Source organism: Pseudophryne corroboree, chromosome 11, assembly GCF_028390025.1.
Source record: "Pseudophryne corroboree isolate aPseCor3 chromosome 11, aPseCor3.hap2, whole genome shotgun sequence".
NCBI classification, from domain to species: domain Eukaryota; kingdom Metazoa; phylum Chordata; class Amphibia; order Anura; family Myobatrachidae; genus Pseudophryne; species Pseudophryne corroboree.
This window is the reverse complement of record NC_086454.1, coordinates 216,986,979-217,013,961: the sequence shown is the minus strand read 5'-3', so window position 1 is coordinate 217,013,961 and position 26,983 is coordinate 216,986,979. Positions and strand designations below refer to the sequence as shown.

At 44.5% G+C, this 26,983-nt stretch overlaps 1 protein-coding gene across 2 annotated transcripts in view; it reads left to right on the top strand.

The window, feature by feature from the left end:
* EDC4 (enhancer of mRNA decapping 4) overlaps positions 1–26,983 on the top strand; it is a 1,121,437-nt gene that overhangs the window by 553,920 nt on the left and 540,534 nt on the right. For both annotated transcript variants that reach the window (XM_063945256.1, XM_063945257.1), the window contains one exon: positions 3,989–4,158. In XM_063945256.1, the coding sequence (XP_063801326.1) occupies positions 3,989–4,158 (170 nt within the window). The remainder of the gene's footprint in view (positions 1–3,988; positions 4,159–26,983) is intronic.

Here is a 26,983-nt window from a genome sequence, read left to right as displayed (position 1 = left end):
GGTATTCTAAGAGATAATATTTAGAAGTTCCTTGAAGTCAATAAGGTCATTAAAATGAATCAACATGGATTTGTGAAGGACAGATCCTGTCAAACCAACTTACTTGGCTTTTATGAAACAGTAAGTGCAAACTTAGATCAGGGTAAAGAGGTGGATGTAATCTTTTTAGACTTTGCGAAAGCTTTCGATACTGTACCACACATGGGACTTCTCTACAAGCTACAAGGGCTAGGAAGCACAATATGCACTTGGATCAAAAATTGGTAAGATAATAGGGAGCAGCGCGTTGTGGTTAATGGATCTTTTTCAAATTGGACCGAAGTGTTAAGTGGTGTGCCACAAGGCTCAGTATTAGGACCGCTATTGTTCAATATTTTCATTAACGACCTAACGGAAGGTATAGAGTGCATGGTGTAAATTTTTGCAGATGATAACAAATTGTGTAAAGTTATAAATACGGAGGGGGATGCTGATTCGCTTCAGAACGACTTGGTTAAATTAGAAGCATGGGCAGTGAAATGGAGAATGCGCTTCAATACAGACAAGTGAAATGCACTGTGGTAACAAGAACAACAATAACACCTACATACTAAATGGGGTAAAATTAGGGGATTCTGTACTAGAAAAGGCCTTGGGTGTCCTCATAGATAGCAAACTAAGCAGTAGTACCCAAAGTAGGATTGCAGCAAAGAAGGCTAATAAGATATTAACATGCATAAAACGGGGAATTGATGCAAGGGACAAGAGTGTTATACTCCCGTTGTATAAATCAGTAGTGAGGCCACACCTTGAATACTGTGTACAATTCTGGTCACCATACTACAAAAAGGATATCCTGGAGCTAGAAAAGGTTCAGAGGCGGGTGACCAAACTAAGTAAGGGCATGGTGACGCTGGAATATGAGGGGACATGATCAACATCTACAAATATATAAGGGGACAATACACAGATCTTGTGCAGGACCTGTTTTTGGTTAGATCAACACTGAGAACTTGTGGACACTCGCTCAGGTTAAAAGAGGAGATTCCGCACAATATGGCGTAAAGGCTTTTTCACGGTAAGGACAATACATGTTTGGAATTCCCTGCCTGAGGGAGTTGTAGTGGCGGACTCAGTCAACACCTTAAAGAATGGATTAGATAAATTCCTAATGGATAAGGATATCCAGGGGTATGGTGCGTAGTCACGCACTATGGTTATTATAAAAAAGAGGGATAAAACGCAATGGCTGACATCAGCATCAGTCAAAATGTTATCCCAAATAATCCTGCATAGGAGACCACAAATAGGTTGAACTTGATGGACAAATTGTCTTTTTTCAACCTTAGATACTATGTTACTATGTAATAATACCATAGTGAAAATATGACCTTTACACACAAAAACCCACCAAAACAAAAAACAAAACTAAAAACAGACAACATAGATATTATTGTAATGGGATATAATTCTTTAAGAGCTTGGTACTATATGAACAGTATTTAAGCACCATTATTTATTATTATTTTTGTCCTTGATTTATATGACACCACAAGGGATCCGCAGCGCCCAATGACAGAATCCATAAACAAAATAATCAAAACAAGAAAATAGTGACTTACAGTTTAAGACAGTGTTTGACAAATAAACCTATCTAAAGCAGCAGACAACAGTGACCTAAGTGTCAGGGTGACAGAAAACTGCGGGATTTGGTGCCGGCGTGCAGTAGTGGAGCAAAGAGGACGGGTGGGAGTGTAGAGGGAGATAAGGTCAGAGATGTAAATGAGAGAGTAGTACGTGAGGGCTTTGTAAGTAAGTGTAAGGAGTTTGAATTTAATTCTGAAAGGAAAGGGAAGCCAGAGAAGGGCTTGCTTGAGAAGGGAGGTAGACATAGGGGTATATGCAATTCACGGCGAATCGCGGCAATTTTTCGCCGTTTTTTAATTTGACTTAATTCGACAGGTGAATTCCGGAAGGTGGCTTCCGGAATTCACCATATTCAATGAAAAACTGATTCGCCAGAATCGCGGGCGAAAATCGGCCGATTTGGCGGATTTTGCCGCGATTTTAAAAAACGGGAAAAAACGTGAAAAACCCGGAAAAAAAATGGTGTGGGGTCCCCCCTCCAAAGCATAACCAGCCTCGGGCTCTTCGAGCTGGTCCTGGTTCTAAAAATGCGGGGGGAAAATTGACAGGGGATCCCCCGTATTTTTAAAACCAGCACCGGGCTCTGCGCCTGGTGCTGGTGCCAAAAATACGGGGGACAAAAAGAGTAGGGGTCCCCCGTATTTTTAACACCAGCATCGGGCTCCACTAGCTGGACAGATAATGCCACAGCCGGGGGTCACTTTTATGCCGTGCCCTGCGGCCGTGGCATTAAATATCCAACTAGTCACCCCTGGCCGGGGTACCCTGGGGGAGTGGGGACCAGCGTAGTACTACAGGTACCAGCGGGCCCGTTTTTCTCCCGCATGCTGGTACTTGTGGTTCTCCAAGTACCAGCTTGCGGGGGAGGCTTGCTGGGACTTGTAGTACTGCTGGAAAAAACAATATTCTTTTCATGATCACAAAAGGCTATCAGCCCCCCCATCCGCAGCCCATTGGATGGGGGGGGACAGCCTCGGGCTTCACCCCTGGCCCTTGGGTGGCTGGGGGGGGGGGCCCCTTGATTGAAGGTGTCCCCACTTCCCCAGGGTACCCCGGCCAGGGGTGACTAGTTGGATATTTAATGCCACGGCCGCAGGGCACGGCATAAAAGTGACCCCCGGCTGTGGCATTATCTGTCCAGCTAGTGGAACCCGATGCTGGTGTTAAAAATACGGGGGACCCCTACTCTTTTTGTCCCCCGTATTTTAGGCACCAGCACCAGGCGCAGAGCCCGGTGCTGGTTTTAAAAATACGGGGGATCCCCTGTCAATTTTCCCCCCGCATTTTTAGAACCAGGACCAGCTCAAAGAGCCCGAGGCTGGTTATGCTTTGGAGGGGGGACCCCACGCCATTTTTTTTTAGGATTTTACCGTTCCAGCAATAAAAAAATAAAAAAAAAATATTTTAAAAATATATAAATAATATTTGTGCCTCCAAAAAAAAAAAAAAAAAGTACCTAATCCCTTCTAATATAAATAGATCTGCTATTCCCAAAAAAAAAAACACAAAAAAAAACATGTTTAAAAATGTTTTATTTGTTTTCACACTCCAAAGTGTGGCGGATTGAAAATGACGAATTTGCTGTCTAAAAGCACTGCTGTGGAATTTCCAAACTTGAATTGAATATGCTTTGGTCGAATTGCAGCACTTGTATCATTGCAGAAAAGTCGAATTTGCAAAAATTCGAATTTCAAAAAGTCGAATTTTTAAAGTCCGTTTTTTGGTCGGAAAGCACTGAATTGCATAGGCGAATTTTTTTTTTGGTCGAAAATGACCCGAAATTCGACAATTTCGGGAATTCGATTGCAATTGCATATACCCCATAGTGTATTTGGTGAGGAAGCTGAGCCTGCTGCAGCATTGATGTTAGATTGGAGTGAAGAGAGACATTTGTCAGGGTTTCCAGTTAGGAGGAGATTACAGAAGTCCAGTCTGGAAATGACCAGTGAGTGGATAATGGTCTCAGTACCATCCTGGGTGAGGAGGAGTCTAATCCTGGTAATAATTTTTGATATGAAAATATTCTGAATCACAGTTTCTGTTTAATATGGATTTTAAAAATATTTGTAATATTCCTATGTGTTCCAACGTTTAAAAAAAATTAATTTATCTACAGATGGAGCTGCACTCATCTAGTGTATTTCCATCGCATACGAGCACTACCGGCGTGACTAGGCGATCTGTCTACCCCTATCCTAGTGCATGGGGTGTGTGCGTGCCTCAGACACAATGATGACAATTAGCATCCATCCATCATTTAAAAATGTGGTTAATAACATTATTTTTGATTGACTTATTGTTCCTGGCTATATAAACCAGCACTTTTTCTTTCTTGACCTTCAAATCTTGAATATGTTTCTAGATTCACCAGATCAAATAATAGACATCAGCACAGAAGCTACAGAGTCCCTCTGTGGATCCCAGTCTGAAACTGTTAGAACCAACACAGATTTCCTGTTGCTGCCAACAGACTCTAAGATTAAATTAATGACTCCAGATGCTTTCATAATGCCCAGCGGTTCAGTTCAACAGGTATTGTAACCTATTACAACTGCATCTGACAGTTTTGTGTTACTACTTGTGTTAATAGATTAATTGCCCTGATATCATTGTATTATAAGCCATTTATTTTGATGCCAAGTTTTTGTCACAATGCCCTTCCAGTTAATAGGTTGCTTAGGTGTTCTTCAGTACATATAGTGGCATGAAATTTTTTTGTCTCCTTCTGATTTCTTCTCTATTTGCGCATTTCTCTCACTCAGTTAATATATAACACAAATAAACAAAATTGGGGGTCGGGGGTACACTGGTTATACAGACAATGTATACATAGATTTACATGAAAAAAGAACAGACATAAGACTCTTTTGAGGAGTACTCTATGCCAGAGAGGTAAGTGCTTAAAATGCAAACAACAGATTAAGATTTATGACCTTTTAACACACATGCCTTAAAAACAACATAATTTAATCAATTCTGCATGTGGGAAAAAAAGGGTTAAAACAATTGCGAAAATAAAAGCTAAGATGTACATAAGGATATGCTGCAGCTTTACTTAATATACTGTCTGTTTAAAAATATATGTATGTGTATCCAACTGGGAAAATGCGTATATGTGACTTAAATCATACTGTAGGTCAACTGCATCCCCCAAAGATGACATTGCTTATTGCAATATTCAGCACAATAAAGTAATAATGTGCGAATATAGCAGAGGCAAATTAATTACGACACCTGGGAATTCCCAGATGGTCTTCCACCCAAGTTCTAACCCGGTCCACCACTGTTTAGCTTCCAAGATTGGAGATGCCCAATCTCCTCTAGTTTGGTATGGCCATAATTATGAAATTTGTTATTTAAAGTACATCTATAAGTGCACCTGATGTTGAATGCAAATAGTATTGGGGCTCAAAAGCATTCTCTGGTGGATGTGTGTCATCTTTAAGAGACAGTAAACATTGAAACAAATATATATATATATATATATATATATATATATATATATATATATACAGGTTGAGTATCCCATATCCAAATATTCCGAAATATGGAATATTCCGAAATACGGACTTTTTTGAGTGAGAGTGAGATAGTGAAACCTTTGTTTTCTGATGGCTCAATGTACACAAACTTTGTTTAATACACAAAGTTATAAAAACTATTATATTAAATGACCTTCAGGCTGTGTGTATAAGGTGTATATGAAACATAAATGAATTGTGTGAATGTACACACACATTGTTTAATGCACAAAGTTATTAAAAATATTGGATAAAATTAACTTCAGGCTGTGTGTATAAGGTGTATATGAAACATAAATGTATTCCGTGCTTAGATTTAGGTCCCATCACCATGATATCTCATTATGGTGTGCAATTATTCCAAAATGCGGAAAAATCCGATATCCAAAATACCTCTGGTCCCAAGCATTTTGGATAAGGGATACTCAACCTGTATATATGTATATATATATATATATGTATGTATGTATGTATGTCTATCATACAATCCTAGTGGGGCATGGGCTTAATAAAAAATGTGATCTAACTGTACGTATAATACAGGTCCAGACAATAATTAGATTGGATTAATCAAAGTGTGATCTAAGTGTACAGATAATACAGGTCCAGACAAGGATTATATAAAATTATAGGTAGCAGGAGAGAAGGGTTTCTCAGAGTCCAATCCCGTCTGATCTAGCTAAGCAGCGGTGGGCCAGATTAGTACATGGATGGTAGACCACCTGGCAGTACCTAGGTGTCATAAGTAATTTACCTCTGCTTTACTCGCACATTGTTACTCTAGTGCTGAATATTGAAATAAGCATTATTGTCTGTGGTGGACTAAGTTGACCTATGATTTAAATCCCATATATGTATTTTCCCATTAAGATGACTGCCACTCTATATATTTTTTAAACAGACAACATCCTTGTCTTTGTTTACGTTTTTTTGCTGGCATGCACTTATATCCATGCCTGACCTTTGACATTATTTCATCAATCTTGCTAATACAGTTATGTGGCTGCATAATAAGTTTGGAGACAGTCTGGTGCCTCCCTGATGGTATTGAATGATACCTTCTTGTATTTCACAGCATTGAGGACACAATTATTCCTGACTAAATCCCTAACTCCATTTGCTGAAATGCAGCCCCAAACTGGCAAGGAACCTCCATCATGCTTTACTGTTGCCTGTAGACACCCATTATTGTACCGCTCTCCAGCCCTTTCAGTGAACAAAATGCTCTCTGTTACAGCCATATATTTCATATTTTGACTAATCAGTCCAGAGCACCTGCTTACATTTTTCTGCACCCAAGTTCCTATGTTTTTGTGCATAGTTGAGTTGCTGGGCCTTGTTTCCACGTTGAAGGTATGGCTTTTTGGCTGCATCTCTTCTATGAAGACCTTTTCTGGCCAGACTTCTCCGAATAGTAGATGGGGTAACTGGGTCCCACTGGTTTCCTCTATTTCTGAGCTGATGGTATTGTACTGCTGTACATCTTTCAATATCGAAGGGAAGTAAGCATGATGTGTTTTTTTTTTTTATCTGATGCACTAAGTTTCCATGGCTGACCACTATGTCTACAATCCTCATCTTTGTGCTTCAAGGGTGATAAATGCAGTCATGTACTTATCCATCATGCAATAGCATCAGGAAGGTGTCTGCCTAGCTCCAAATTTATACTGCAGCAAGTCAACTACCCTAAACAAACAGCTAATGTCATTAAGATCTATCTTCAGCGTAAGTAATAACTAGGAATCCTGGAAGTGATGATATGGCCCCCACAGAGCCCTGATCTCAACATTTTCGAGTCTGTCTGGGATTCCTATTTTTGAAAACATTCTAACTTTGTAGCATTTTTTTTTTCACACCAGCCTAAAACTTTTTTACATTACTGTAAGACATGTCAAGGAATGGTGGTGTACCTTGGGCGCCTGACCTTTCGGTGGACTTATAGCAGGACCAAAGCAATGGTCACCTCACAATGCAAATAGTTGTATGAGTACGATTTTGCAGAACTAATAACGTACAGGATAATAATAAAATTAACACATAGTTTAATACACAATTACATATAACACTGAAAGCGTACCAATACGGTAAGCTAGGAGCCGCAGGTGTTATAATGGGGCAGGGTGGTCGAAATATTCACCCTGCTCTGGCCCCTAAGCTTATCTGTGGATCAATGTCCCCGGATGGATGATAATACTTGTGGAATGCTATTCAAAAAAGGCGTTTCGAGATACTGTATAAACTCTCTCCATCAAGCCCTGAGGAAGAGATTTTATATCTCGAAACGCGTTGGGTACCTGGCTACCTAATCTTCAGCAACTGGACCTAATGAAGAACTTTGACTGCTTATTCATCTGACATCGACCTGTGGTAACACTTGGGAGCCAGAGCAGGGTGAAGTCTGGGCCACCCTGCTTTTCATAAACTCCTGCGGCTCCTAAATTGCCCTACCGGTACGTTTTCAGCCTTTTTTGAATAGCATTCCACAAGTGTTATATGTAATTGTGTATTAAACTATGTGTTCATTTTATTATTATCCTGTACGTTATTAGTTATGCAAAATCGTACTCATACAACTATTTGCATTGTGAGGTGACCATTGCTTTGGTCCTGCTATAAGTCCACTGAAAGGTCAGGCGCTCCAAGGTACACCACCATTCCTTGACATTTCTATTTCCTTGGGGGTAAGAAGGAAAATCCCGTAGGTGTATCCTAGGCTGCCCATTCACCTTCCAGCGCCCAATAAGTTTTCCAAATACCTGGCAAGCATTACTGTAAGACAGACTACCCAAGTAAACACAAATACAGGTTGTTGTTTTTTTTAAGAAAACTATTGTGAAACACCAACACACCAGCCTTGTGTGGAAGCATAAATTGCCCTCTTTGTATTCTAATTGATTTATTGAGTCAATTTGGTACATAAGAAAGATTGCACAAAAATGATATCTAATGGAGATTTGTAAGCTAAAAATCACTGCTAACCAAGAAGAATAAAAAAGCTTACCTCACATTTGCTAAAAAAACAAGCCTTTTGGTCTTATGTTCTGTGAACTGATGTATCAAAAATTGAACTTTTTGGAAGACATGAATCCTGTTACATGTGTTATAAAGCTAATACAACATTCACAATAAGAACGTATCAACAGCTTTAATGCTTCAGGACCTGGACGACTTGCCATTATTAACAGAATCATCATGAGTTCTAATCTTTACCAGAAAATTCTGAAGGAGAATGTCTGGTCATCCGTTAGTGATCTGAAGCTCAGGCGCAGTTGGTCTATGCAACAAGACATCAATGTATAATGCAAGAGCAAGTCTGCCCCTTCATGACTCAAAAGAAACATTATTTATCTAACGTCCTAGTGGATGCTGGGGACTCCGTAAGGACCATGGGGAATAGACGGGCTCCGCAGGAGACTGGGCACACTATAAGAAAGATTTGGTACTACCTGGTGTGCACTGGCTCCTCCCTCTATGCCCCTCCTCCAGACCTCAGTTAGATTTCTGTGCCCGGCCGAGCTGGATGCACACTAGGGGCTCTCCTGAGCTCCTAGAAAGAAAGTATGTGTTAGGTTTTTTATTTTACAGTGAGACCTGCTGGCAACAGGCTCACTGCAACGAGGGACTAAGGGGAAAAGAAGCGAACCTACCTGCTTGCAGCTAGCTTGGGCTTCTTAGGCTACTGGACACCATTAGCTCCAGAGGGATCGACCGCAGGACCCGTCCTTGGTGTTCGTTCCCGGAGCCGCGCCACCGTCCCCCTTACAGAGCCAGAAGCAAGAAGATGGTCCGGAAAATCGGCGGCAGAAGACTTCAGTCTTCACCAAGGTAGCGCACAGCACTGCAGCTGTGCGCCATTGCTCCTCATACACACTTCACACTCCGGTCACTGAGGGTGCAGGGCGCTGGGGGGGGCGCCCTGAGCAGCAATAAAATCACCTTGGCTGGCAAAATAACCACAATATATAGCCCTAGAGGCTATATATGTGGTAATTACCCCTGCCAGAATACAGAAAAAAGCGGGAGAAAAGTCAGCCGAAAAAGGGGCGGAGCCATCTCCCTCAGCACACTGGCGCCATTTCTCCCTCACAGTTCCGCTGGAAGGAAGCTCCCTGACTCTCCCCTGCAGTCTACACTACAGAAAAGGGTAAAAAAGAGAGGGGGGGGGGGGGCACAAATTTGAGGCGCTGTAAATATTATAGCAGCTATAGGGGACATAATTCAGTTAGTCCCTGCATTATATAGCGCTCTGGTGTGTGCTGGCATACTCTCTCTCTGTCTCCCCAAAGGGCTTTTGTGGGGTCCTGTCTCCTTTAAGAGCATTCCCTGTGTGTGTGTGCGGTGTGTCGGTACGGCTGTGTCGACATGTTTGATGAGGAGACTTATGTGGAGGCGGAGCAGATGCCTATAAATGTGATGTCACCCCCTGCGGGGCAGACACCTGAGTGGATGGACTTATGGAAGGAATTACGTGCAAGTGTCGACTCCTTACATAAAAAATTTGACGACATGCCAAATGCGGGACAGCCGGCTTCTCAGCTCGTGCCTGCCCAGGCAATTCATTGGCCATCAGGGGCTCTAAAACGCCCACTACCTCAGATGGCAGACACAGATGTCGACACGGATACTGATACCAGTGTCGACGACGATGAGTCAAATTTAATGTCCACTAGGGCCATTTGTTGCATGATTGAGGCAATGAAAGAGGTTTTACACATTTCTGATATAAACCCAGGTACCTCAAAAAAGGGTATTATGTTTGGGGAGAAAAAACTGCCAATAGTTTTTCCCCCATCTGAAGAATTAAATGAAGTGTGTGAAGAAGCGTGGGCTTTTCCTGATAAAAAATTGGTGATTTCAAAAAAATTACTAATGGCGTTCCCTTTCTCGCCAGAGGATAGGTCACATTGGGAAACTCCCCCTAGGGTGGATAAAGCGCTCACACGTTTGTCTAAAAAGGTGGCACTACCGTCTCCGGATACGGCCGCCCTAAAGGAACCTGCTGATAGAAAGCAGGAGGCTATCCTAAAGTCTATATATACACACACTGGTGTTATACTGAGACCAGCTATTGCTTCAGCGTGGATGTGCAGTGCTGCTGCTGCTTGGTCAGATTCCCTGTCAGAAAATATTGACACCCTGGACAGGGACACTATATTGCTAACCATAGAGCATATAAAAGACTCAGTCTTGTACATGAGAGATGCACAGAGGGAGATCTGCCGGCTGGCATCTAGAATAAGTGCATTGTCCATTTCTGCTAGGAGAGGCTTATGGACTCGGCAGTGGACAGGGGATGCAGATTCTAAAAGGCACATGGAAGTTTTGCCTTATAAGGGTGAGGAGTTATTCGGGGATGGTCTCTCAGACCTTGTTTCCACAGCAACAGCTGGGAAGTCAGCATTTTTGCCCCATGTCCCCTCACAGCCTAAGAAAGCACCGTATTATCAGGTACAGTCCTTTCGACCCCAGAAAAACAGGCGGGGAAAAGGCGGGTCCTTTCTGTCTAGAGGCAGAGGAAGGGGAAACAGGCTGCACCACGCAGCAGGTTCCCAGGAACAAAAGTCCTCCCCCGCTTCTTCCAAATCCGCCGCATGACGGTGGGGCTCCACAGGTGGAGCCAGGTACGGTGGGGGGCCGCCTTTAAAAATTTCAGCGATCAGTGGGTTCGCTCACGGGTGGATCCCTGGATCCTTCAAGTAGTATCTCAGGGGTACAAGCTGGAATTTGAGGCGCCTCCCCCCCCGCCGTTTCCTCAAATCGGCCTTACCGACAAATCCCTCGGGCAGGGAGGCTGTACTAGAGGCAATTCACAAGCTGTATTCCCAGCAGGTGATAGTCAAAGTACCCCTACTTCAACAAGGCCGGGGTTACTATTCCACACTGTTTGTGGTACCGAAACCGGACGGTTTGGTGAGACCCATTTTAAATTTGAAATCCTTGAACACATACATAAAAAGATTCAAGTTCAAGATGGAATCGCTCAGGGCGGTTATTGCAAGCCTGGACGAGGGGGATTACATGGTATCCCTGGACATCAAGGATGCTTACCTGCATGTCCCAATTTACCTTCCTCACCAGGAGTACCTCAGATTTGTGGTACAGGATTGCCATTACCAATTCCAGACACTACCATTTGGACTGTCCATGGCACCGAGGGTGTTTACCAAGGTAATGGCAGAAATGATGATACTCCTTCGAAAAAAGGGAGTTTTAATTATCCCGTACTTGGACGATCTCCTAATAAAGGGCGAGGTCCAGGGAGCAGTTACTGGTCGGAGTAGCATTATCTCGGGAAGTGCTACAACAGCATGGCTGGATTCTAAACATTCCAAAGTCACAACTGGTTCCTTCCACACGCTTACTGTTCCTGGGGATGATTCTGGACACAGAACAGAAAAAAGTGTTTCTCCCGCAGGAGAAAGCCAAGGAGCTGTCATCTCTAGTCAGAGACCTCCTAAAACCAAAACGGGTATCGGTGCATCACTGCACACGAGTCCTGGGGAAAATGGTGGCTTCATACGAAGCAATTCCATTCGGCAGGTTCCATGCAAGGACCTTCCAGTGGGACCTCTTGGACAAGTGGTCGGGATCGCATCTTCAGATGCATCAACTGATAACCCTGTCTCCAAGGACCAGGGTGTCTCTACTGTGGTGGCTGCAGAGTGCTCATCTTCTAGAGGGCCGCAGATTCGGCATACAGGACTGGGTCCTGGTGACCACGGATGCCAGCCTTCGGGGCTGGGGCGCAGTTACACAGGGAAGAAATTTCCAGGGACTTTGGTCAAGTCAGGAGTCGTCCCTACACATAAACATTCTGGAACTGAGGGCCATTTACAATGCCCTAAGTCAGGCAAGGCCCCTGCTTCAAAACCAGCCGGTTCTGATCCAATCAGACAACATCACGGCAGTCGCCCATGTAAAACGACAGGGCGGCACAAGAAGCAGGGTGGCGATGGCAGAAGCCACAAGGATTCTCCGATGGGCGGAAAATCACGTACTAGCACTGTCAGCAGAGTTCATTCCGGGAGTGGACAACTGGGAAGCAGACTTCCTCAGCAGAGACGACCTACACCCGGGAGAGTGGGGACTTCATCCAGAAGTCTTCCTACTGTTAGTAAACCGTTGGAAAAGGCCACAGGTGGACATGATGGCGTCCCGCCTCAACAAAAAGCTAAAGAGATATTGCGCCAGGTCAAGGGACCCTCAGGCGATAGCTGTGGACGCTCTAGTGACACCGTGGGTGTACCAGTCGGTTTATGTGTTCCCTCCTCTGCCTCTCATACCAAAGGTACTGAGAATAATAAGAAGGCGAGGAGTAAGAACGATACTCGTGGTTCCGGATTGGCCAAGAAGAGCTTGGTACCCGGAACTTCAAGAAATGTTAACAGAGGACCCATGGCCTCTACCGCTCAGACAGGATCTGCTACAGCAGGGGCCCTGTCTGTTCCAAGACTTACCGCGGCTGCGTTTGACGGCATGGCGGTTGAATTCCGGATCCTAAAGGAAAAGGGCATTCCGGAGGAAGTCATTCCTACGCTGATAAAAGCCAGGAAAGAAGTAACCGCAAACCATTATCACCGCATTTGGCGGAAATATGTTGCGTGGTGTGAGGCCAGGAAGGCCCCTACAGAGGAATTTCAGCTGGGTCGTTTTCTGCACTTCCTACAGTCAGGAGTGACTATGGGCCTAAAATTGGGTTCCATTAAGGTCCAGATTTCGGCTCTGTCGATTTTCTTCCAGAAAGAACTGGCTTCACTGCCTGAAGTTCAGACTTTTGTAAAGGGAGTGCTTCATATTCAGCCCCCTTTTGTGCCTCCTGTGGCACCTTGGGATCTCAATGTGGTGTTGAGTTTCCTAAAATCACATTGGTTTGAACCACTTAAAACCGTGGATCTGAAATATCTCACGTGGAAAGTGGTCATGTTATTGGCCTTGGCTTCGGCCAGGCGTGTGTCAGAATTGGCAGCTTTGTCATGTAAAAGCCCTTATCTGATTTTCCATATGGATACGGCAGAATTGAGGACTCGTCCCCAGTTTCTCCCTAAGGTGGTATCAGCTTTTCACTTGAACCAACCTATTGTGGTGCCTGCGGCTACTAGGGACTTGGAGGATTCCAAGTTACTGGACGTAGTCAGGGCCTTGAAAATTTATGTTTCAAGGACGGCTGGAGTCAGGAAAACTGACTCGCTTTTTATCCTGTATGCACCCAACAAAATAGGTGCTCCTGCTTCTAAGCAGACTATTGCTCGCTGGATTTGTAGCACAATTCAGCTGGCGCATTCTGCGGCTGGATTGCCGCATCCTAAATCGGTGAAAGCCCATTCCACGAGGAAGGTGGGCTCATCTTGGGCGGCTGCCCGAGGGGTCTCGGCTTTACAACTTTGCCGAGCTGCAACTTGGTCAGGGGCAAACACGTTTGCTAAATTCTACAAATTTGATACCCTGGCTGAGGAGGACCTTGAGTTCTCTCATTCGGTGCTGCAGAGTCATCCGCACTCTCCCGCCCGTTTGGGAGCTTTGGTATAATCCCCATGGTCCTTACGGAGTCCCCAGCATCCACTAGGACGTCAGAGAAAATAAGAATTTACTCACAGGTAATTCTATTTCTCGTAGTCCGTAGTCCCAAGTGCGGATTGTCTGCAATACTTGTATATAGTTATTGCCTAACTAAAGGGTTATTGTTGAGCCATCTGTTGAGAGGCTCAGTTATATTTCATACTGTTAACTGGGTTTAATATCACGAGTTATACGGTGTGATTGGTGTGGCTGGTATGAGTCTTACCCGGGATTCAAAATCCTTCCTTATTGTGTCAGCTCTTCCGGGCACAGTATCCTAACTGAGGTCTGGAGGAGGGGCATAGAGGGAGGAGCCAGTGCACACCAGGTAGTACCAAATCTTTCTTATAGTGTGCCCAGTCTCCTGCAGAGCCCGTCTATTCCCCATGGTCCTTACGGAGTCCCCAGCATCCACTACGGACTACGAGAAATAGAATTACCGGTGAGTAAATTCTTATTTAAGGGGTTTTTAGTGACCTAGTCAATGCGCTAACTTGATTTCAATTGAGATGATGTGGCATTACCTTTTTAACAGGAAGTTAATGCTCAAAAACTCTCCAGTGTGGCTGAATTAAAGCAATTCTGCAAAGAAGAGTGGGCATAATTTCTCCACAGTGATGTGACAAACTGATTTCTGGTTTTCAGAAGCATATGGTTGTTGCTAGTTATTAAGCTCAGGGACAATTCAATTTTCACATGATTGATATACAGTATCTGTTAGATAATTATTTTCCTTCAATATATGGAATTAACATTTAAAAATTGAGGGGGTGATGTATGAAGCATTGAAAAGAGTGGAGAAGTGTGCCAGTGGAGAAGGTGACCACGGCATCTAATCAGCTTTGAAGTATCATTTATAAGGTACATTCGATTAACTTACACGTAGCAGTTTGCTCACTTCTCTACTCTTTTCACTTTTCACTGCTTCATACATCTACCCCTATATTTTATATTTCTCTATCGTCCTAGTGGATGCTGGGGTTCCTGAAAGGACCATGGGGGAATAGCGGCTCCGCAGGAGACAGGGCACAAAAGTAAAGCTTTCCGATCAGGTGGTGTGCACTGGCTCCTCCCCCTATGACCCTCCTCCAAGCCAGTTAGATTTTTGTGCCCGGCCGAGAAGGGTGCAATCTAGGTGGCTCTCCTAAAGAGCTGCTTAGAAAAGTTTAGCTTAGGTTTTTTATTTTACAGTGAGTCCTGCTGGCAACAGGATCACTGCAACGAGGGACTTAGGGGAGAAGAAGTGAACTCACCTGCGTGCAGGATGGATTGGCTTCTTGGCTACTGGACATCAGCTCCAGAGGGACGATCACAGGTACAGCCTGGATGGTCACCGGAGCCTTGCCGCCGGCCCCCTTGCAGATGCTGAAGTAAGAAGAGGTCCAGAATCGGCGGCAGAAGACTCCTCAGTCTTCTAAAGGTAGCGCACAGCACTGCAGCTGTGCGCCATTTTCCTCTCGGCACACTTCACACGGCAGTCACTGAGGGTGCAGGGCGCTGGGAGGGGGGCGCCCTGGGAGGCAAATGAATACCTATTTTGGCTAAAAATACCTCACATATAGCCTCCGGAGGCTATATGGAGATATTTAACCCCTGCCAGAATCCGTTAAGAGCGGGAGACGAGGCCGCCGAAAAAGGGGCGGGGCCTATCTCCTCAGCACACAGCGCCATTTTCCCTCACAGAAAGGCTGGAGGGAAGGCTCCCAGGCTCTCCCCTGCACTGCACTACAGAAACAGGGTTAAAACAGAGAGGGGGGGCAATAATGTGGCGTTAGAAATATATAAAAAAGATGCTATAAGGGAAAACACTTATATAAGGTTGTCCCTATATAATTATAGCGTTTTTGGTGTGTGCTGGCAAACTCTCCCTCTGTCTCTCCAAAGGGCTAGTGGGTCCTGTCCTCTATCAGAGCATTCCCTGTGTGTGTGCTGTGTGTCGGTACGTGTGTGTCGACATGTAGGAGGACGATGTTGGTGAGGAGGCGGAGCAATTGCCTGTAATGGTGATGTCACTCTCTAGGGAGTCGACACCGGAATGGATGGCTTATTTAGGGAATTACGTGATAATGTCAACACGCTGCAAGGTCGGTTGACGACATGAGACGGCCGACAAACAATTAGTACCGGTCCAGACGTCTCAAAAACACCGTCAGGGGTTTTAAAACGCCCGTTTACTTTAGTCGGTCGACACAGACACAGACAGGGACACTGAATCCAGTGTCGACGGTGAATAAACAAACGTATTCCTTATTAGGGCCACACGTTAAAGGCAATGAAGGAGGTGTTACATATTTCTGATACTACAAGTACCACAAAAGAGGGTATTATGTGGGATGTGAAAAAACTACCATAGTTTTTCCTGAATCAGATAAATTAAATAAAGTGTGTGATGATGCGTGGGTTCCCCCCGATAGAAAATTATGGGCGGTATACCCTTTCCCGCCAGAAGTTAGGGCGCGTTGGGAAACACCCCTTAGGGTGGATAAGGCGCTCACACGCTTATCAAAACAAGTGGCGGTACCGTCTATAGATAGGGCCGTCCTCAAGGACCAGCTGACAGGAGGCTGGAAAATATCATAAAAAGTATATACACACATACTGGTGTTATACTGCGACCAGCGATCGCCTCAGCCTGGATGTGCAGAGCTGGGGTGGCTTGGTCGGATTCCCTGACTAAAAATATTGATACCCTTGACAGGGACAGTATTTTATTGACTATAGAGCATTTAAAGGATGCATTTCTATATATGCGAGATGCACAGAGGGATATTTGCACTCTGGCATCAAGAGTAAATGCGATGTCCATAACTGCCTGAAGATGTTATGGACACGACAGTGGTCAGGTGATGCAGATTCCAAACGGCACAAAGGTGTATTGCCGTATAAAGGAAGAGGAGTTATTTGGGGTCGGTCCATCGGACCTGGTGGCCACGGCAACTGCTGGAAAATCCACCGGTTTTACCCTAAGTCACATCTCTGCAGAAAAAGACACCGTCTTTTCAGCCTCAGTCCTTTCGTCCCTATAAGATCATATCTGCCCAGGGATAGAGGAAAGGGAAGAAGACTGCAGCAGGCAGCCCATTCCCAGGAACAGAAGCGTTCCACCGCTTCTGACAAGTTCTCAGCATGGCGCTGAGACCGTACAGGACCCCTGGATCCTACAAGTAGTATCCCAGGGGTACAGATTGGAATGTCGAGACGTTTCCCCTTCGCAGGCTCCTGAAGTCTGCTTTACCAAGATCTCCCTCCGACAAGGAGGCAGTATGGGAAAAAATTCACAAGCTGTATTCCCAGCAGGTGAAAATTAAATTACCCCTCCTACTACAAGAAAAGGGGTATTATTCCACACTATATTGTGGTACTGAAGCCAGAAGGCTAGGTGAGACTTATTCTAAAAAATTTTTTTGAACACTTACAAAGGTTCAAATCAAGATGGAGTCACTCAGAGCAGTGATAACGAACCAGGAAGAAGGGGACTATATAGTGTCCCGGGACATCAGGGATTCTTACCTCTATGTCCCAAATTTGCCCTTCTCACTAAGGGTACCTCAGGTTCGTGGTGCAGAACTGTCACTATCAGTTTCAGACGCTGCCGTTTGGATTGTCCACGGCACCCCGGGTCTTTACCAAGGTAATGGCCGAAATGATGATTCTTCTTCGAAGAAAAGGCGTCTTAATTATCCCTTACTTGGACGATCTCCTGATAAGGGCATAGTACAGGGAACAGTTGGAGGTCGGAGTAGCACTATCTAGGATACTGCTACAACAGCACGGGTGGATTCTAAATATTCCAAAATCGCAGCTGATCCCGACGACACGTCTGCTGTGCCTAGGGATGATTCTGGACACAGTCCAGAAAAAGGTGTTTCTCCCGGAAGAGAAAGCCAGGGAGTTATCCGAGCTAGTCAGGAACCTCCTAAAAACAGTGCATCATTGCACAAGGGTCCTGGTAAAAATGGTGGCTTCCTACGAAGCAATTCCATTCGGCAGATTTCACGCAAGAACTTTTCAGTGGGATCTGCTGGACAAATGGGCCGGATCGCATCTTCAGATGCATCAGCGGATAACCCTATATCCAAGGACAAGGGTGTCTTTCCTGTGGTGATTATAGAGTGCTCATCTTCTAGAGGGCCGCAGATTCGGCATTCAGGATTGGATGCTGGTGACCACGGAGCCCAGCCCGAGAGGCTGGGGAGCAGTCACACAAGGAAAAAATTTCCAGGGAGTGTGATCAAGTCTGGAGACTTTTCTCCACATAAATATACTGGAGCTAAGGGTAAATTTATAATGCTCTAAGCTTAGCAAGACCTCTGCTTCAAGGTCAGCCGGTATTGATCCAGTGGGAAAAACATCACGGCAGTCGCCCACGTAAACAGACAGGGCGACACAAGAAGCAGGAGGGCAATGGCAAAAACTGCAAGGACTTTTCGCTGGGCGGAAAATCATGTGATAGCACTGTCAGCAGTGTTTCATCCCGGGAATGGAAACTGGGAAGCAGACTTCCTCAGCAGGCACGGCCTCCACCCGGGAGAGTGGAAACTTCATCGGGAAGTTTTTTCCACATGATTGTAAACCGTTGGGAAATACCAAAGGTGGACATGATGGCGTCCCATCTGAACAAAAAACGGGACAGGTATTGCACCAGGTCAAGAGACCCTCAGGCAATAGCTGTGGACGTTCTGGTAACACCGTGGGTGTACCAGTCGGTGTATGTGTTCCCTCCTTTGCTTCTCATACCTAAGGTGCTGAGAATTATAAGACGTAGAGGAGTAAGAACTATACTCATGGCTCCGGATTGGCCAAGAAGGACTTGGTACCCGGAACTTCAAGAGATGCTTACAGAGGTCTTATGGCCTCTGCCGCTAAGAAGGGACTTGCTTCAGCAAGTACCATGTCTGTTCCAAGACTTACCGCAGCTGCGTTGTCGGCATGGCGGTGGAAAGCCGGATCCTAAGGGAAAAAGGCATTCCGGAAGAGGTCATTCCTACCCTGGTCAAAGCCAGAAAGGAGGTGACCGCACAACATTATCACCACATGTGGCGAAAATATGTTGCGTGGTGTGAGGCCAGGAAGGCCCCACAAAGAAATTTCAACTCGGTCGTTTCCTGCATTTCCTGCAAACAGGAGTGTCTATGGGCCTCAAATTGGGGTCCATTAAGGTTCAAATTTCGGCCCTGTCGATATTCTTCCAGAAAGAATTGGCTTCAGTTCCTGAAGTCCAGAAGTTTGTCAAGGGAGTATTGCATATACAACCCCCTTTTGTGCCTCCAGTGGCACTGTGGGATCTCAACGTAGTTCTGGGATTCCTCAAATCACATTGGTTTAAAACCAGTCAAATCTGTGGATTTGAATCATCTCACATGAAAAGTGACCATGCTCTTGGCCCTGGCCTGGACCAGGCGAGTGTCAAATTGGTGGTTTTTTCTCAAAAAAGCCCATATCTGTTTGTCCATTCGGACAGGGCAGAGCTGCGGACTCGTCCCCAGTTCTCTCCCTAAGGTGGTGTCAGTGTTTCACCTGAACCAGCTTATTGTGGTGCCTTGCACCTACTAGGGACTTGGAGGACTCCAAGTTGCTAGATGTTGTCAGGGCCCTGAAAATATGTTCCAGGACGGCTGGAGTCAGGAAAACTGACTTGCTGTTATCCTGTATGCACCCAACAAACTGGGTGCTCTTGCTTCTAAGCAGACTATTGCTAGTTGGATGTGTAATACAATTCAGCTTGCACATTCTGTGGCAGGCCTGCCACAGCCAAAATATGTAAATGCCCATTCCACAAGGAAGGTGGGCTCATCTTGGGCGGCTGCCCGAGGGGTCTCGGCTTTACAACTTTGCCGAGCAGCTACTTGGTCAGGGGCAAACACGTTTGCTAAATTCTACAAATTTGATACCCTGGCTAAGGAGGACCTGGAGTTCTCTCATTCGGTGCTGCAGAGTCATCCGCACTCTCCCGCCCGTTTGGGAGCTTTGGTATAATCCCCATGGTCCTTTCAGGAACCCCAGCATCCACTAGGACGATAGAGAAAATAAGAATTTACTTACCGATAATTCTATTTCTCGGAGTCCGTAGTGGATGCTGGGCGCCCATCCCAAGTGCGGATTATCTGCAATACTTGTACATAGTTACAAAAATCGGGTTATTATTGTTGTGAGCCATCTTTTCAGAGGCTCCGCTGTTATCATACTGTTAACTGGGTTTAGATCACAAGTTGTACGGTGTGATTGGTGTGGCTGGTATGAGTCTTACCCGGGATTCAAAATTCCTCCCTTATTGTGTACGCTCGTCCGGGCACAGTACCTAACTGGCTTGGAGGAGGGTCATAGGGGGAGGAGCCAGTGCACACCACCTGATCGGAAAGCTTTACTTTTGTGCCCTGTCTCCTGCGGAGCCGCTATTCCCCCATGGTCCTTTCAGGAACCCCAGCATCCACTACGGACTCCGAGAAATAGAATTATCGGTAAGTAAATTCTTATTTTACAGAGGTTTTTTTTAATTTATGCAATTTTGTTTGAATATCTGAACAATTAATTAAGACAAATATCCTTTATGGATACTGCTCCTGAACGTATTAATGAGATGAACCAAACAACACATAATTTGTGTGCTTTAAAGGTAAAGCTGTTTCGATATAACTGCTTATTGCGATCAGTTATGTGTCCTGTAATTATTAGAATTAGGAGAAGATTTAAAACTGGGGACCATAATGTAGAATTCAGATACCAGTACATCAAATCTACCAGCCTGTCAAAATGATGTAACAGTATAACCGTTTTGTTAGCGCTAGCGTTTGTGCGCACCCGAACCAAGCAACAAATGAGTTGCTCTGTCTGGTGCCATCTAGTGGCTGCCGACACGTAAAACACTTGAATACCCACCGTGGTGGTGAGGGGTAACATTAACCTAGTATAAAGGTTGAGTATCCCATATCCAAATATTCCAAAATACGGAATATTCCGAAATACAGACTTTTTTGTCTGAGAGTGAGATAGTGAAACCTTTGTTTTCTGATGGCTCAATGTACACAAACTTTGTTTAATACATAAAGTTATTAAACATATTGTATTAAATGACCTTCAAGTGCATTACTACAGGGATATTTAGTACAAGTACCCTGTGATATACATCCAGTCTTTACTGTACATTGTTATATCTATATACCTACATAGCTTTACTTGGTAGTACAGTTACTTAGTACAGGTTGAGTATCCCATATCCGAAATACGGAATATTCCGAAATACTGACTTTTTGAGTGAGATATAAACTTTTGTTTTTTTGATGGCTCAATGTACACAAACTCTGTTTAATTCACACAGTTAATAAAAATATTGCATTAAATGACCTTCAGGATGTGTGTATAAGGTATATATGAAACAAATGAATTAGTGTGAATGTAGATACACTTTGTGCATTAAACAAAGTTATAAAAAATATTGGCTAAAATGACCTTCAGGCTGTGTGTATAAGGTGTATATAAAACATAAATGCATTCTGTGCTTAGATTTAGGTCCCATCGCCATGATATATCATTATGGTATGCAATTATTCCAAAATACGGAAAAATCCGATATCCAAAATACCTCTGGTCCCAAGCATTTTGGATAAGGGATACTCAACCTGTATATGATATCATTTATTTTGGATTGTTAACTATTGGGTTCATGAAATTTGTCCATACTTCCCTAAATGCTATTGTGTAACAAACCAAGGGTGCCTACACACGGTCTAATATAAACAACAATATAGTACATTTCAGTAAAATAACATAGTGCATATCACACGTTGTGGAGACACCTTGCGATGCTGATGTGTGGTCCTACTGGGTCGCCATCGCAAGGATAAAATAGACTGTGCAGGTAGGCCAATATTGACACTATCAGAGGTTCATGCCTCCGGCCAGATAGTATAGTCAATGCTGTCCAAAACCTGCATCACATTGTGTGTACCCGACATTACTACTAGCTTTTGTCAAAAGATGATAACTTTTATCATGTCGACAGTCATCAGGTCAACCTGAGAATGTCTGTGTGCTTAGGATGCTGACATTGACCATGTCCACATTCTTCATGTTCACACGGATATGTCAACATGATAAATTGTCGACAAACCCCTGAAAGTCTAGTTGTGCCATATCATTTTCTGATGGCAGTGGCAGCTTCAGCATCATCTTCCAGGTCCTGGTGGTCATGTGCCGAGCAGTTTCGACGGTGACGTTTCAGCAGTGACATAATGTCCCATGAATCCTAATTCTATCCCTCCCAGCAGCTTTTAACTCCAACCATCGGTATCCTTAGAATGTGAACATTTCACATTGCAGCATTTCAGATGTTGACATTTTGTGGTTGCTTACATGGTGACTTTTGATACAGTTGGGGGCATTCGGTTGTTTGAAAAGTCAGTTAAGAGTTTGTTTTTCTTATCTAATAGACAAGAAAAAACAGACACCCAACAGACTTTTCAAACAATTGGATTTCACCCAATATGTTGAACCATGTTGACATTTAATATTAACATTGTGGTATTAACATTATAAATGTTGACATGGTTATTGTTGAACATCTGATCGACTACTGTATAATAATTTAAAATACATGTTGATTGGGTGGGAGATATTTGTGCATAAAAATAAGAAAAATATACAATTTTAAAAGTACATGGACTCAAGTACAAGTACTCATTATAATTTTAGATAAACAATGATAGAATGCATAACTTAATGTATCCTTTCTGTTTGATAAATGTTTTACAAGGTCAGCAATATCTCCTTATACGGTATTGAATAGATAACTAACCTAACAGTGGACCTTATTCAGCAAGGACTGCATTTTCTGCTAAAAAGCGGTTGCTACAAACAAATAGTTGAGGCTCAAAGTGAAAAAAGGCCCATTGCAGTAATTGTGAATGTATTACAGGTTGAGTATCCCATATCCAAATATTCCGAAATACGGAATATTCCGAAATACGGACTTTTTTGAGTGAGACGGAGATAGTGAAACCTTTGTTTTTTGATGGCTCAATGTACACATACTTTGTTTAATACACAAAGTTATTAAAAATATTGTATTAAATGACCTTCAGGCTGTGTGTATAAGGTGTATATGAAACATAAATGAATTGTGTGAATGTGCACACACTTTGTTTAATGCACAAAGTTATAAAAAATATTGTCTAAAATTACTTTCAGGCTGTGTATATAAGGTGTATATGTAACATAAATGCATTCTGTGCTTATATTTAGGTCCCATCACCATGATATCTCATTTTGGTATGCAATTATTCCAAAATACGGAAAAATCCGATATCCAAAATACTTCTGGTCCCAAGCATTTTGGATAAGGGATACTCAACCTGTACCGGGACATCAGATATCTCTTCCTTCTGCACCAGGCAATGTTCGTCCACGTTTCTGCAGACACAATATACTGGAAGTGGTCATTGCTGATGTCAGAGACCCTCCTTAAAAATCCCTGTACACACCTGCATTTTTAATTTTTTTTTTACATACTCATAAAACTGTTTCCTCCCCTAAACGCTGGCTTCCTGCCAATCAGAAAGCAATTGTGTTGCTGCACAATGCATTCGCAAAAATAATCTCAATTCACTTGACCTCACTGCAAATGCTGCACATATGCAGTTGTTCAATAATTGGGCAGATTGCATCTCTTTAATTTTGCAATCCAACCTGAATAAGGCCCAGTATTTCTTAAAGCCTGTTAAAGAAACATTTAGAAACTTATTTTCTTTTTTTCGGCCACTGGGGGGCACAGGAGTCATTATGCTGGGTATACGCTGGATGGGGAGGCATCCGGAACCAGTGGTTTACTTTTATTTACCCAGCAGCACTCAGACCTGCTGTCCTCTATACCCTGCCCCCTAGCCTGGGCAACCAGTTTTTTATTGGTGCTGGCAGGAGCAGACACCATCCAGATTGGCTCAAGTTTAGACAGCCCCTGGGTTACATAACGGGCAGCTGTACAGGCATCTCATGGACTGTGCTCCATCAACTGGCGCTGTCAGTGGCAGTACCTGCGATTGGGTCAGTGACTTCCGCCACAGGACTCCAGTGAGACAACCACACAGCACCCGGAGCCCGCAGCCATGTAGGAATTTAAAGAAATGGCTTCCCTTGTTAGACGGGGGAATCATGACATCGGCGATCCACCCCGCACAGGGATACAGCAGGGGGTGTGGGGGCAGTTACAGTACAGTAACATATGCTTTCCACTAGACCACCAGTGCACACGCAACAGACTTAGTGCGAGTTCCCAGGAGGTTGTGCATCCAAGGGGGAGGTAGAAATAGTCTGTAGCCTCTTCCCCACCCTTGAGCAGGCTTGAAACTGCCAACCTCAGGGTTGATACTCTTCCCTCTTTTCTCTCCTACCACAGAACGCTGGGCAGCCATTTTAAGCACAATGCTGCTCCAGCTTGGACACAGAGAGGGAGGTTTGGTCTCTGTCTCCCCTATACCTTGCTCTTTGAGCTTGGTCCCAGTTTGCCTCTCAGTTGAGTACTATTACCCACTACTTTTATACTTGAGAGTGCTGTGTGTCTGTGTGTGAGTAGTGCATTTATCTTAATATATAATAGCCACTCATACAGCTATAGGAACAACCTGTGGTTTGTGTCTTTATACGTGTGTGTATACCTATATAGGGTAACATACAAATATGCTTTTATTCCACTATTATAGTTTGGATACCTACTTATCTCTCATTTCATCCCATAATATAGGCACTGTTATTGTGTGGGATTTATCTGTAGCTATGTCTTCCAAAAACAAGACTAGCAAGGGAACACCTGCTCCAGTGCCCCGTATTTGCAGGGTTTAAGTCAATGGCCCACATTCCGAGTTGTTCGCTCGCTAGCTGTTTTTAGCAGCCGTGCAAACGCTAAGCTGCTGCCCTCTGGGAATGCATTTTAGCTTAGCGAAGTGCGAACGAAAGGATCGCAGCTCTGCTACAAAAAAAGATTGCAGTTTCTGAGCAGCTCCATACCTACTCAGCGCTTGCGATCACTTCAGACTACTTAGTTCCTGTTTTGATGTCACGAGCTCGGCCAGCCACGCCTGCGTTTCCCCAGGCACATCTGCATTTTTATCTGACACACCTGCGTTTTTCCACACACGGTCAGTTACATCCAGAAACGCCCACTTCGTGTCAATCACTCTGCGGCTACCAGTGCGACTGAAAAGCTTTGCTAGACCTTGTGTGAAAATACTTCGGCTGTTGTGAAAGTACATCGCGCATGCGCATTGCGCCGCATATGCATGCACATAAGTGCCACTTTTTTGCCTAAATGCTGCGTTGTGATCGAAAGCAGCTAATTAAAAACTCTGACCACCAAATATACTCTCCACAGGATGCAGACAATGATATAATGTTTGTTCCAGGGTTTTACGGCTCCTAGAGCACCACCGGTGACAGATGCAAGTCTTCAGGAACCTGCATGGGCTTGTACACTGACACAGGTAATGTCTCAGCGGGTAGACCGTTTATCTGCACCTCAGCTAGTACTCCTTACTTCTGCTCCCATAGTTGCCGAACCTATGCATGCTAACCCCTTTTCCACTGCAGATCACCATGGATGCAGTCATTTACACAATGGGGGGGAATTCAAATGTTTGAAAAGTCAGTTGGGTGTTTGTTTTTTCCTGTCTATTAGGTATGAAAAAGCAAACACCCTACCGACTTTTCAAACATTTGAATTTACCCCAATCTGTGCAGAACCTAGTGCAGGCGTCCACTTTAGTTCAACAACTCCATCACAGGGAAAGTACTTACACACATAGGCTTCCAGTACGCGAGAGATCTACACCAGTTTCACAGGGAAAATCGGAGCCGGGACTCCTCACAGATCAAGCTGATAATGTGTCTGTTACATCTACGGTGTGGGTCAGCCTCAGTCCCGGAAGATTCCTAGTCACTGACAGATGTAGAGGTCCTAGTCAGGTCTATTAGGTGTTACAAAAACAAGGCGCCTTTCTTCAAGAAAAAGAAGGCGACAACTCTATTTCCTTCCTCAGTGCAACTTGAGGACCTATTAGAGGTTGCTTGGGCACATTTTACCCATTCCGACCTATGGAAGGGCTAAATGGGAAAGTTCTGTCACAGTGGATGCACATGTGGCTAGATTAGTGTGATCTTCTGTTCTCCCTATTCTTGACATGTCATCACACCAGGATCCTACTGACAGAAAGCTGAAAAATTTATTTAAAAATAGTTTTTTTGCTGCGGGTTACACTGGGCTCCACAAGGATTAACATCGGGGTGTAGGGTAGGATCTTGATCCGAGGCACCAACAGACTTAAAGCTTTCACTGTTCCCAAGATGCACAGTGCCGCCTCCTCTATAACCCCGCTTCCGTGCACAGGAGCTTAGTTTGTAAGTTGTGCCATGCAGTAAGCAGGCAATCAACAGGGGGGCTGCTCCTGCAGCCCTAAGAAAAAACTATTTATCTTACGTCCTAGAGTATGCTGGGGTCCATATTAGTACCATGGAGTATAGATGGGTCCACCAGGAGACATTGGCACTTTAAGAGTTTAATAGTGTGGGCTGGCTCCTCCCTCTGTGCCCCTCCTACCAGACTCAGTTTAGAAAATGTGCCCGGAGGAGCCGGTCACAGCTAGGGGAACTCTACAGGGCTTTCTTAGTAAAAGTTTTCTTAGTGTTGTTTTATTTTATAGGGAGTCTGCTGGCAACAGCCTCCCTGCATCGAGGGACTGAGGGGGGGAGCAGTGACAGCCTTGCGGGGTCTGAGCCACTGTCTCCGCTGACTGGACATTGAGCTCCAAAGGGGATAGATCGCTCCCCGCCACAAGTGAAAGCTCACCCCAGCAGCATGCCGCCACCCCCTTGCAGAGCTAAAGTGTGGCGAGTGAGTCACCGTCCCCCCTAACAAGCGGGGATCGGTGTAAAGATGGCGGCCACAGGGTAGGAGTGCAGTACTAACTGCGTTCCCGGACGGCTCAGCGGTACATAGGTGGGGATCCCTGAGCCAGCGCCTGACCCTACACTGACCATTTCAGCCTGTCGGTGTCTGCAGATCTCAGCCAGCACAAAAAAACATCAGGCCAGTATAATCTTGAAGAGCGGGAATACAGCACCATTAAGGGGGCGGAGCTTCTCCTCAGAGTGGATCCAGCAGTGTTTCAGCGCCATTTACCTGCCTGCAGTCGGATGCAAGTGGAAGATCAGTCCCTCCAGTGCAACTCCAGCTATCTGTACGGTACTAGGGTCTCCCTATACTGTGTGTGGGTTGGCTCCAATCTCGGTCTCTCTCT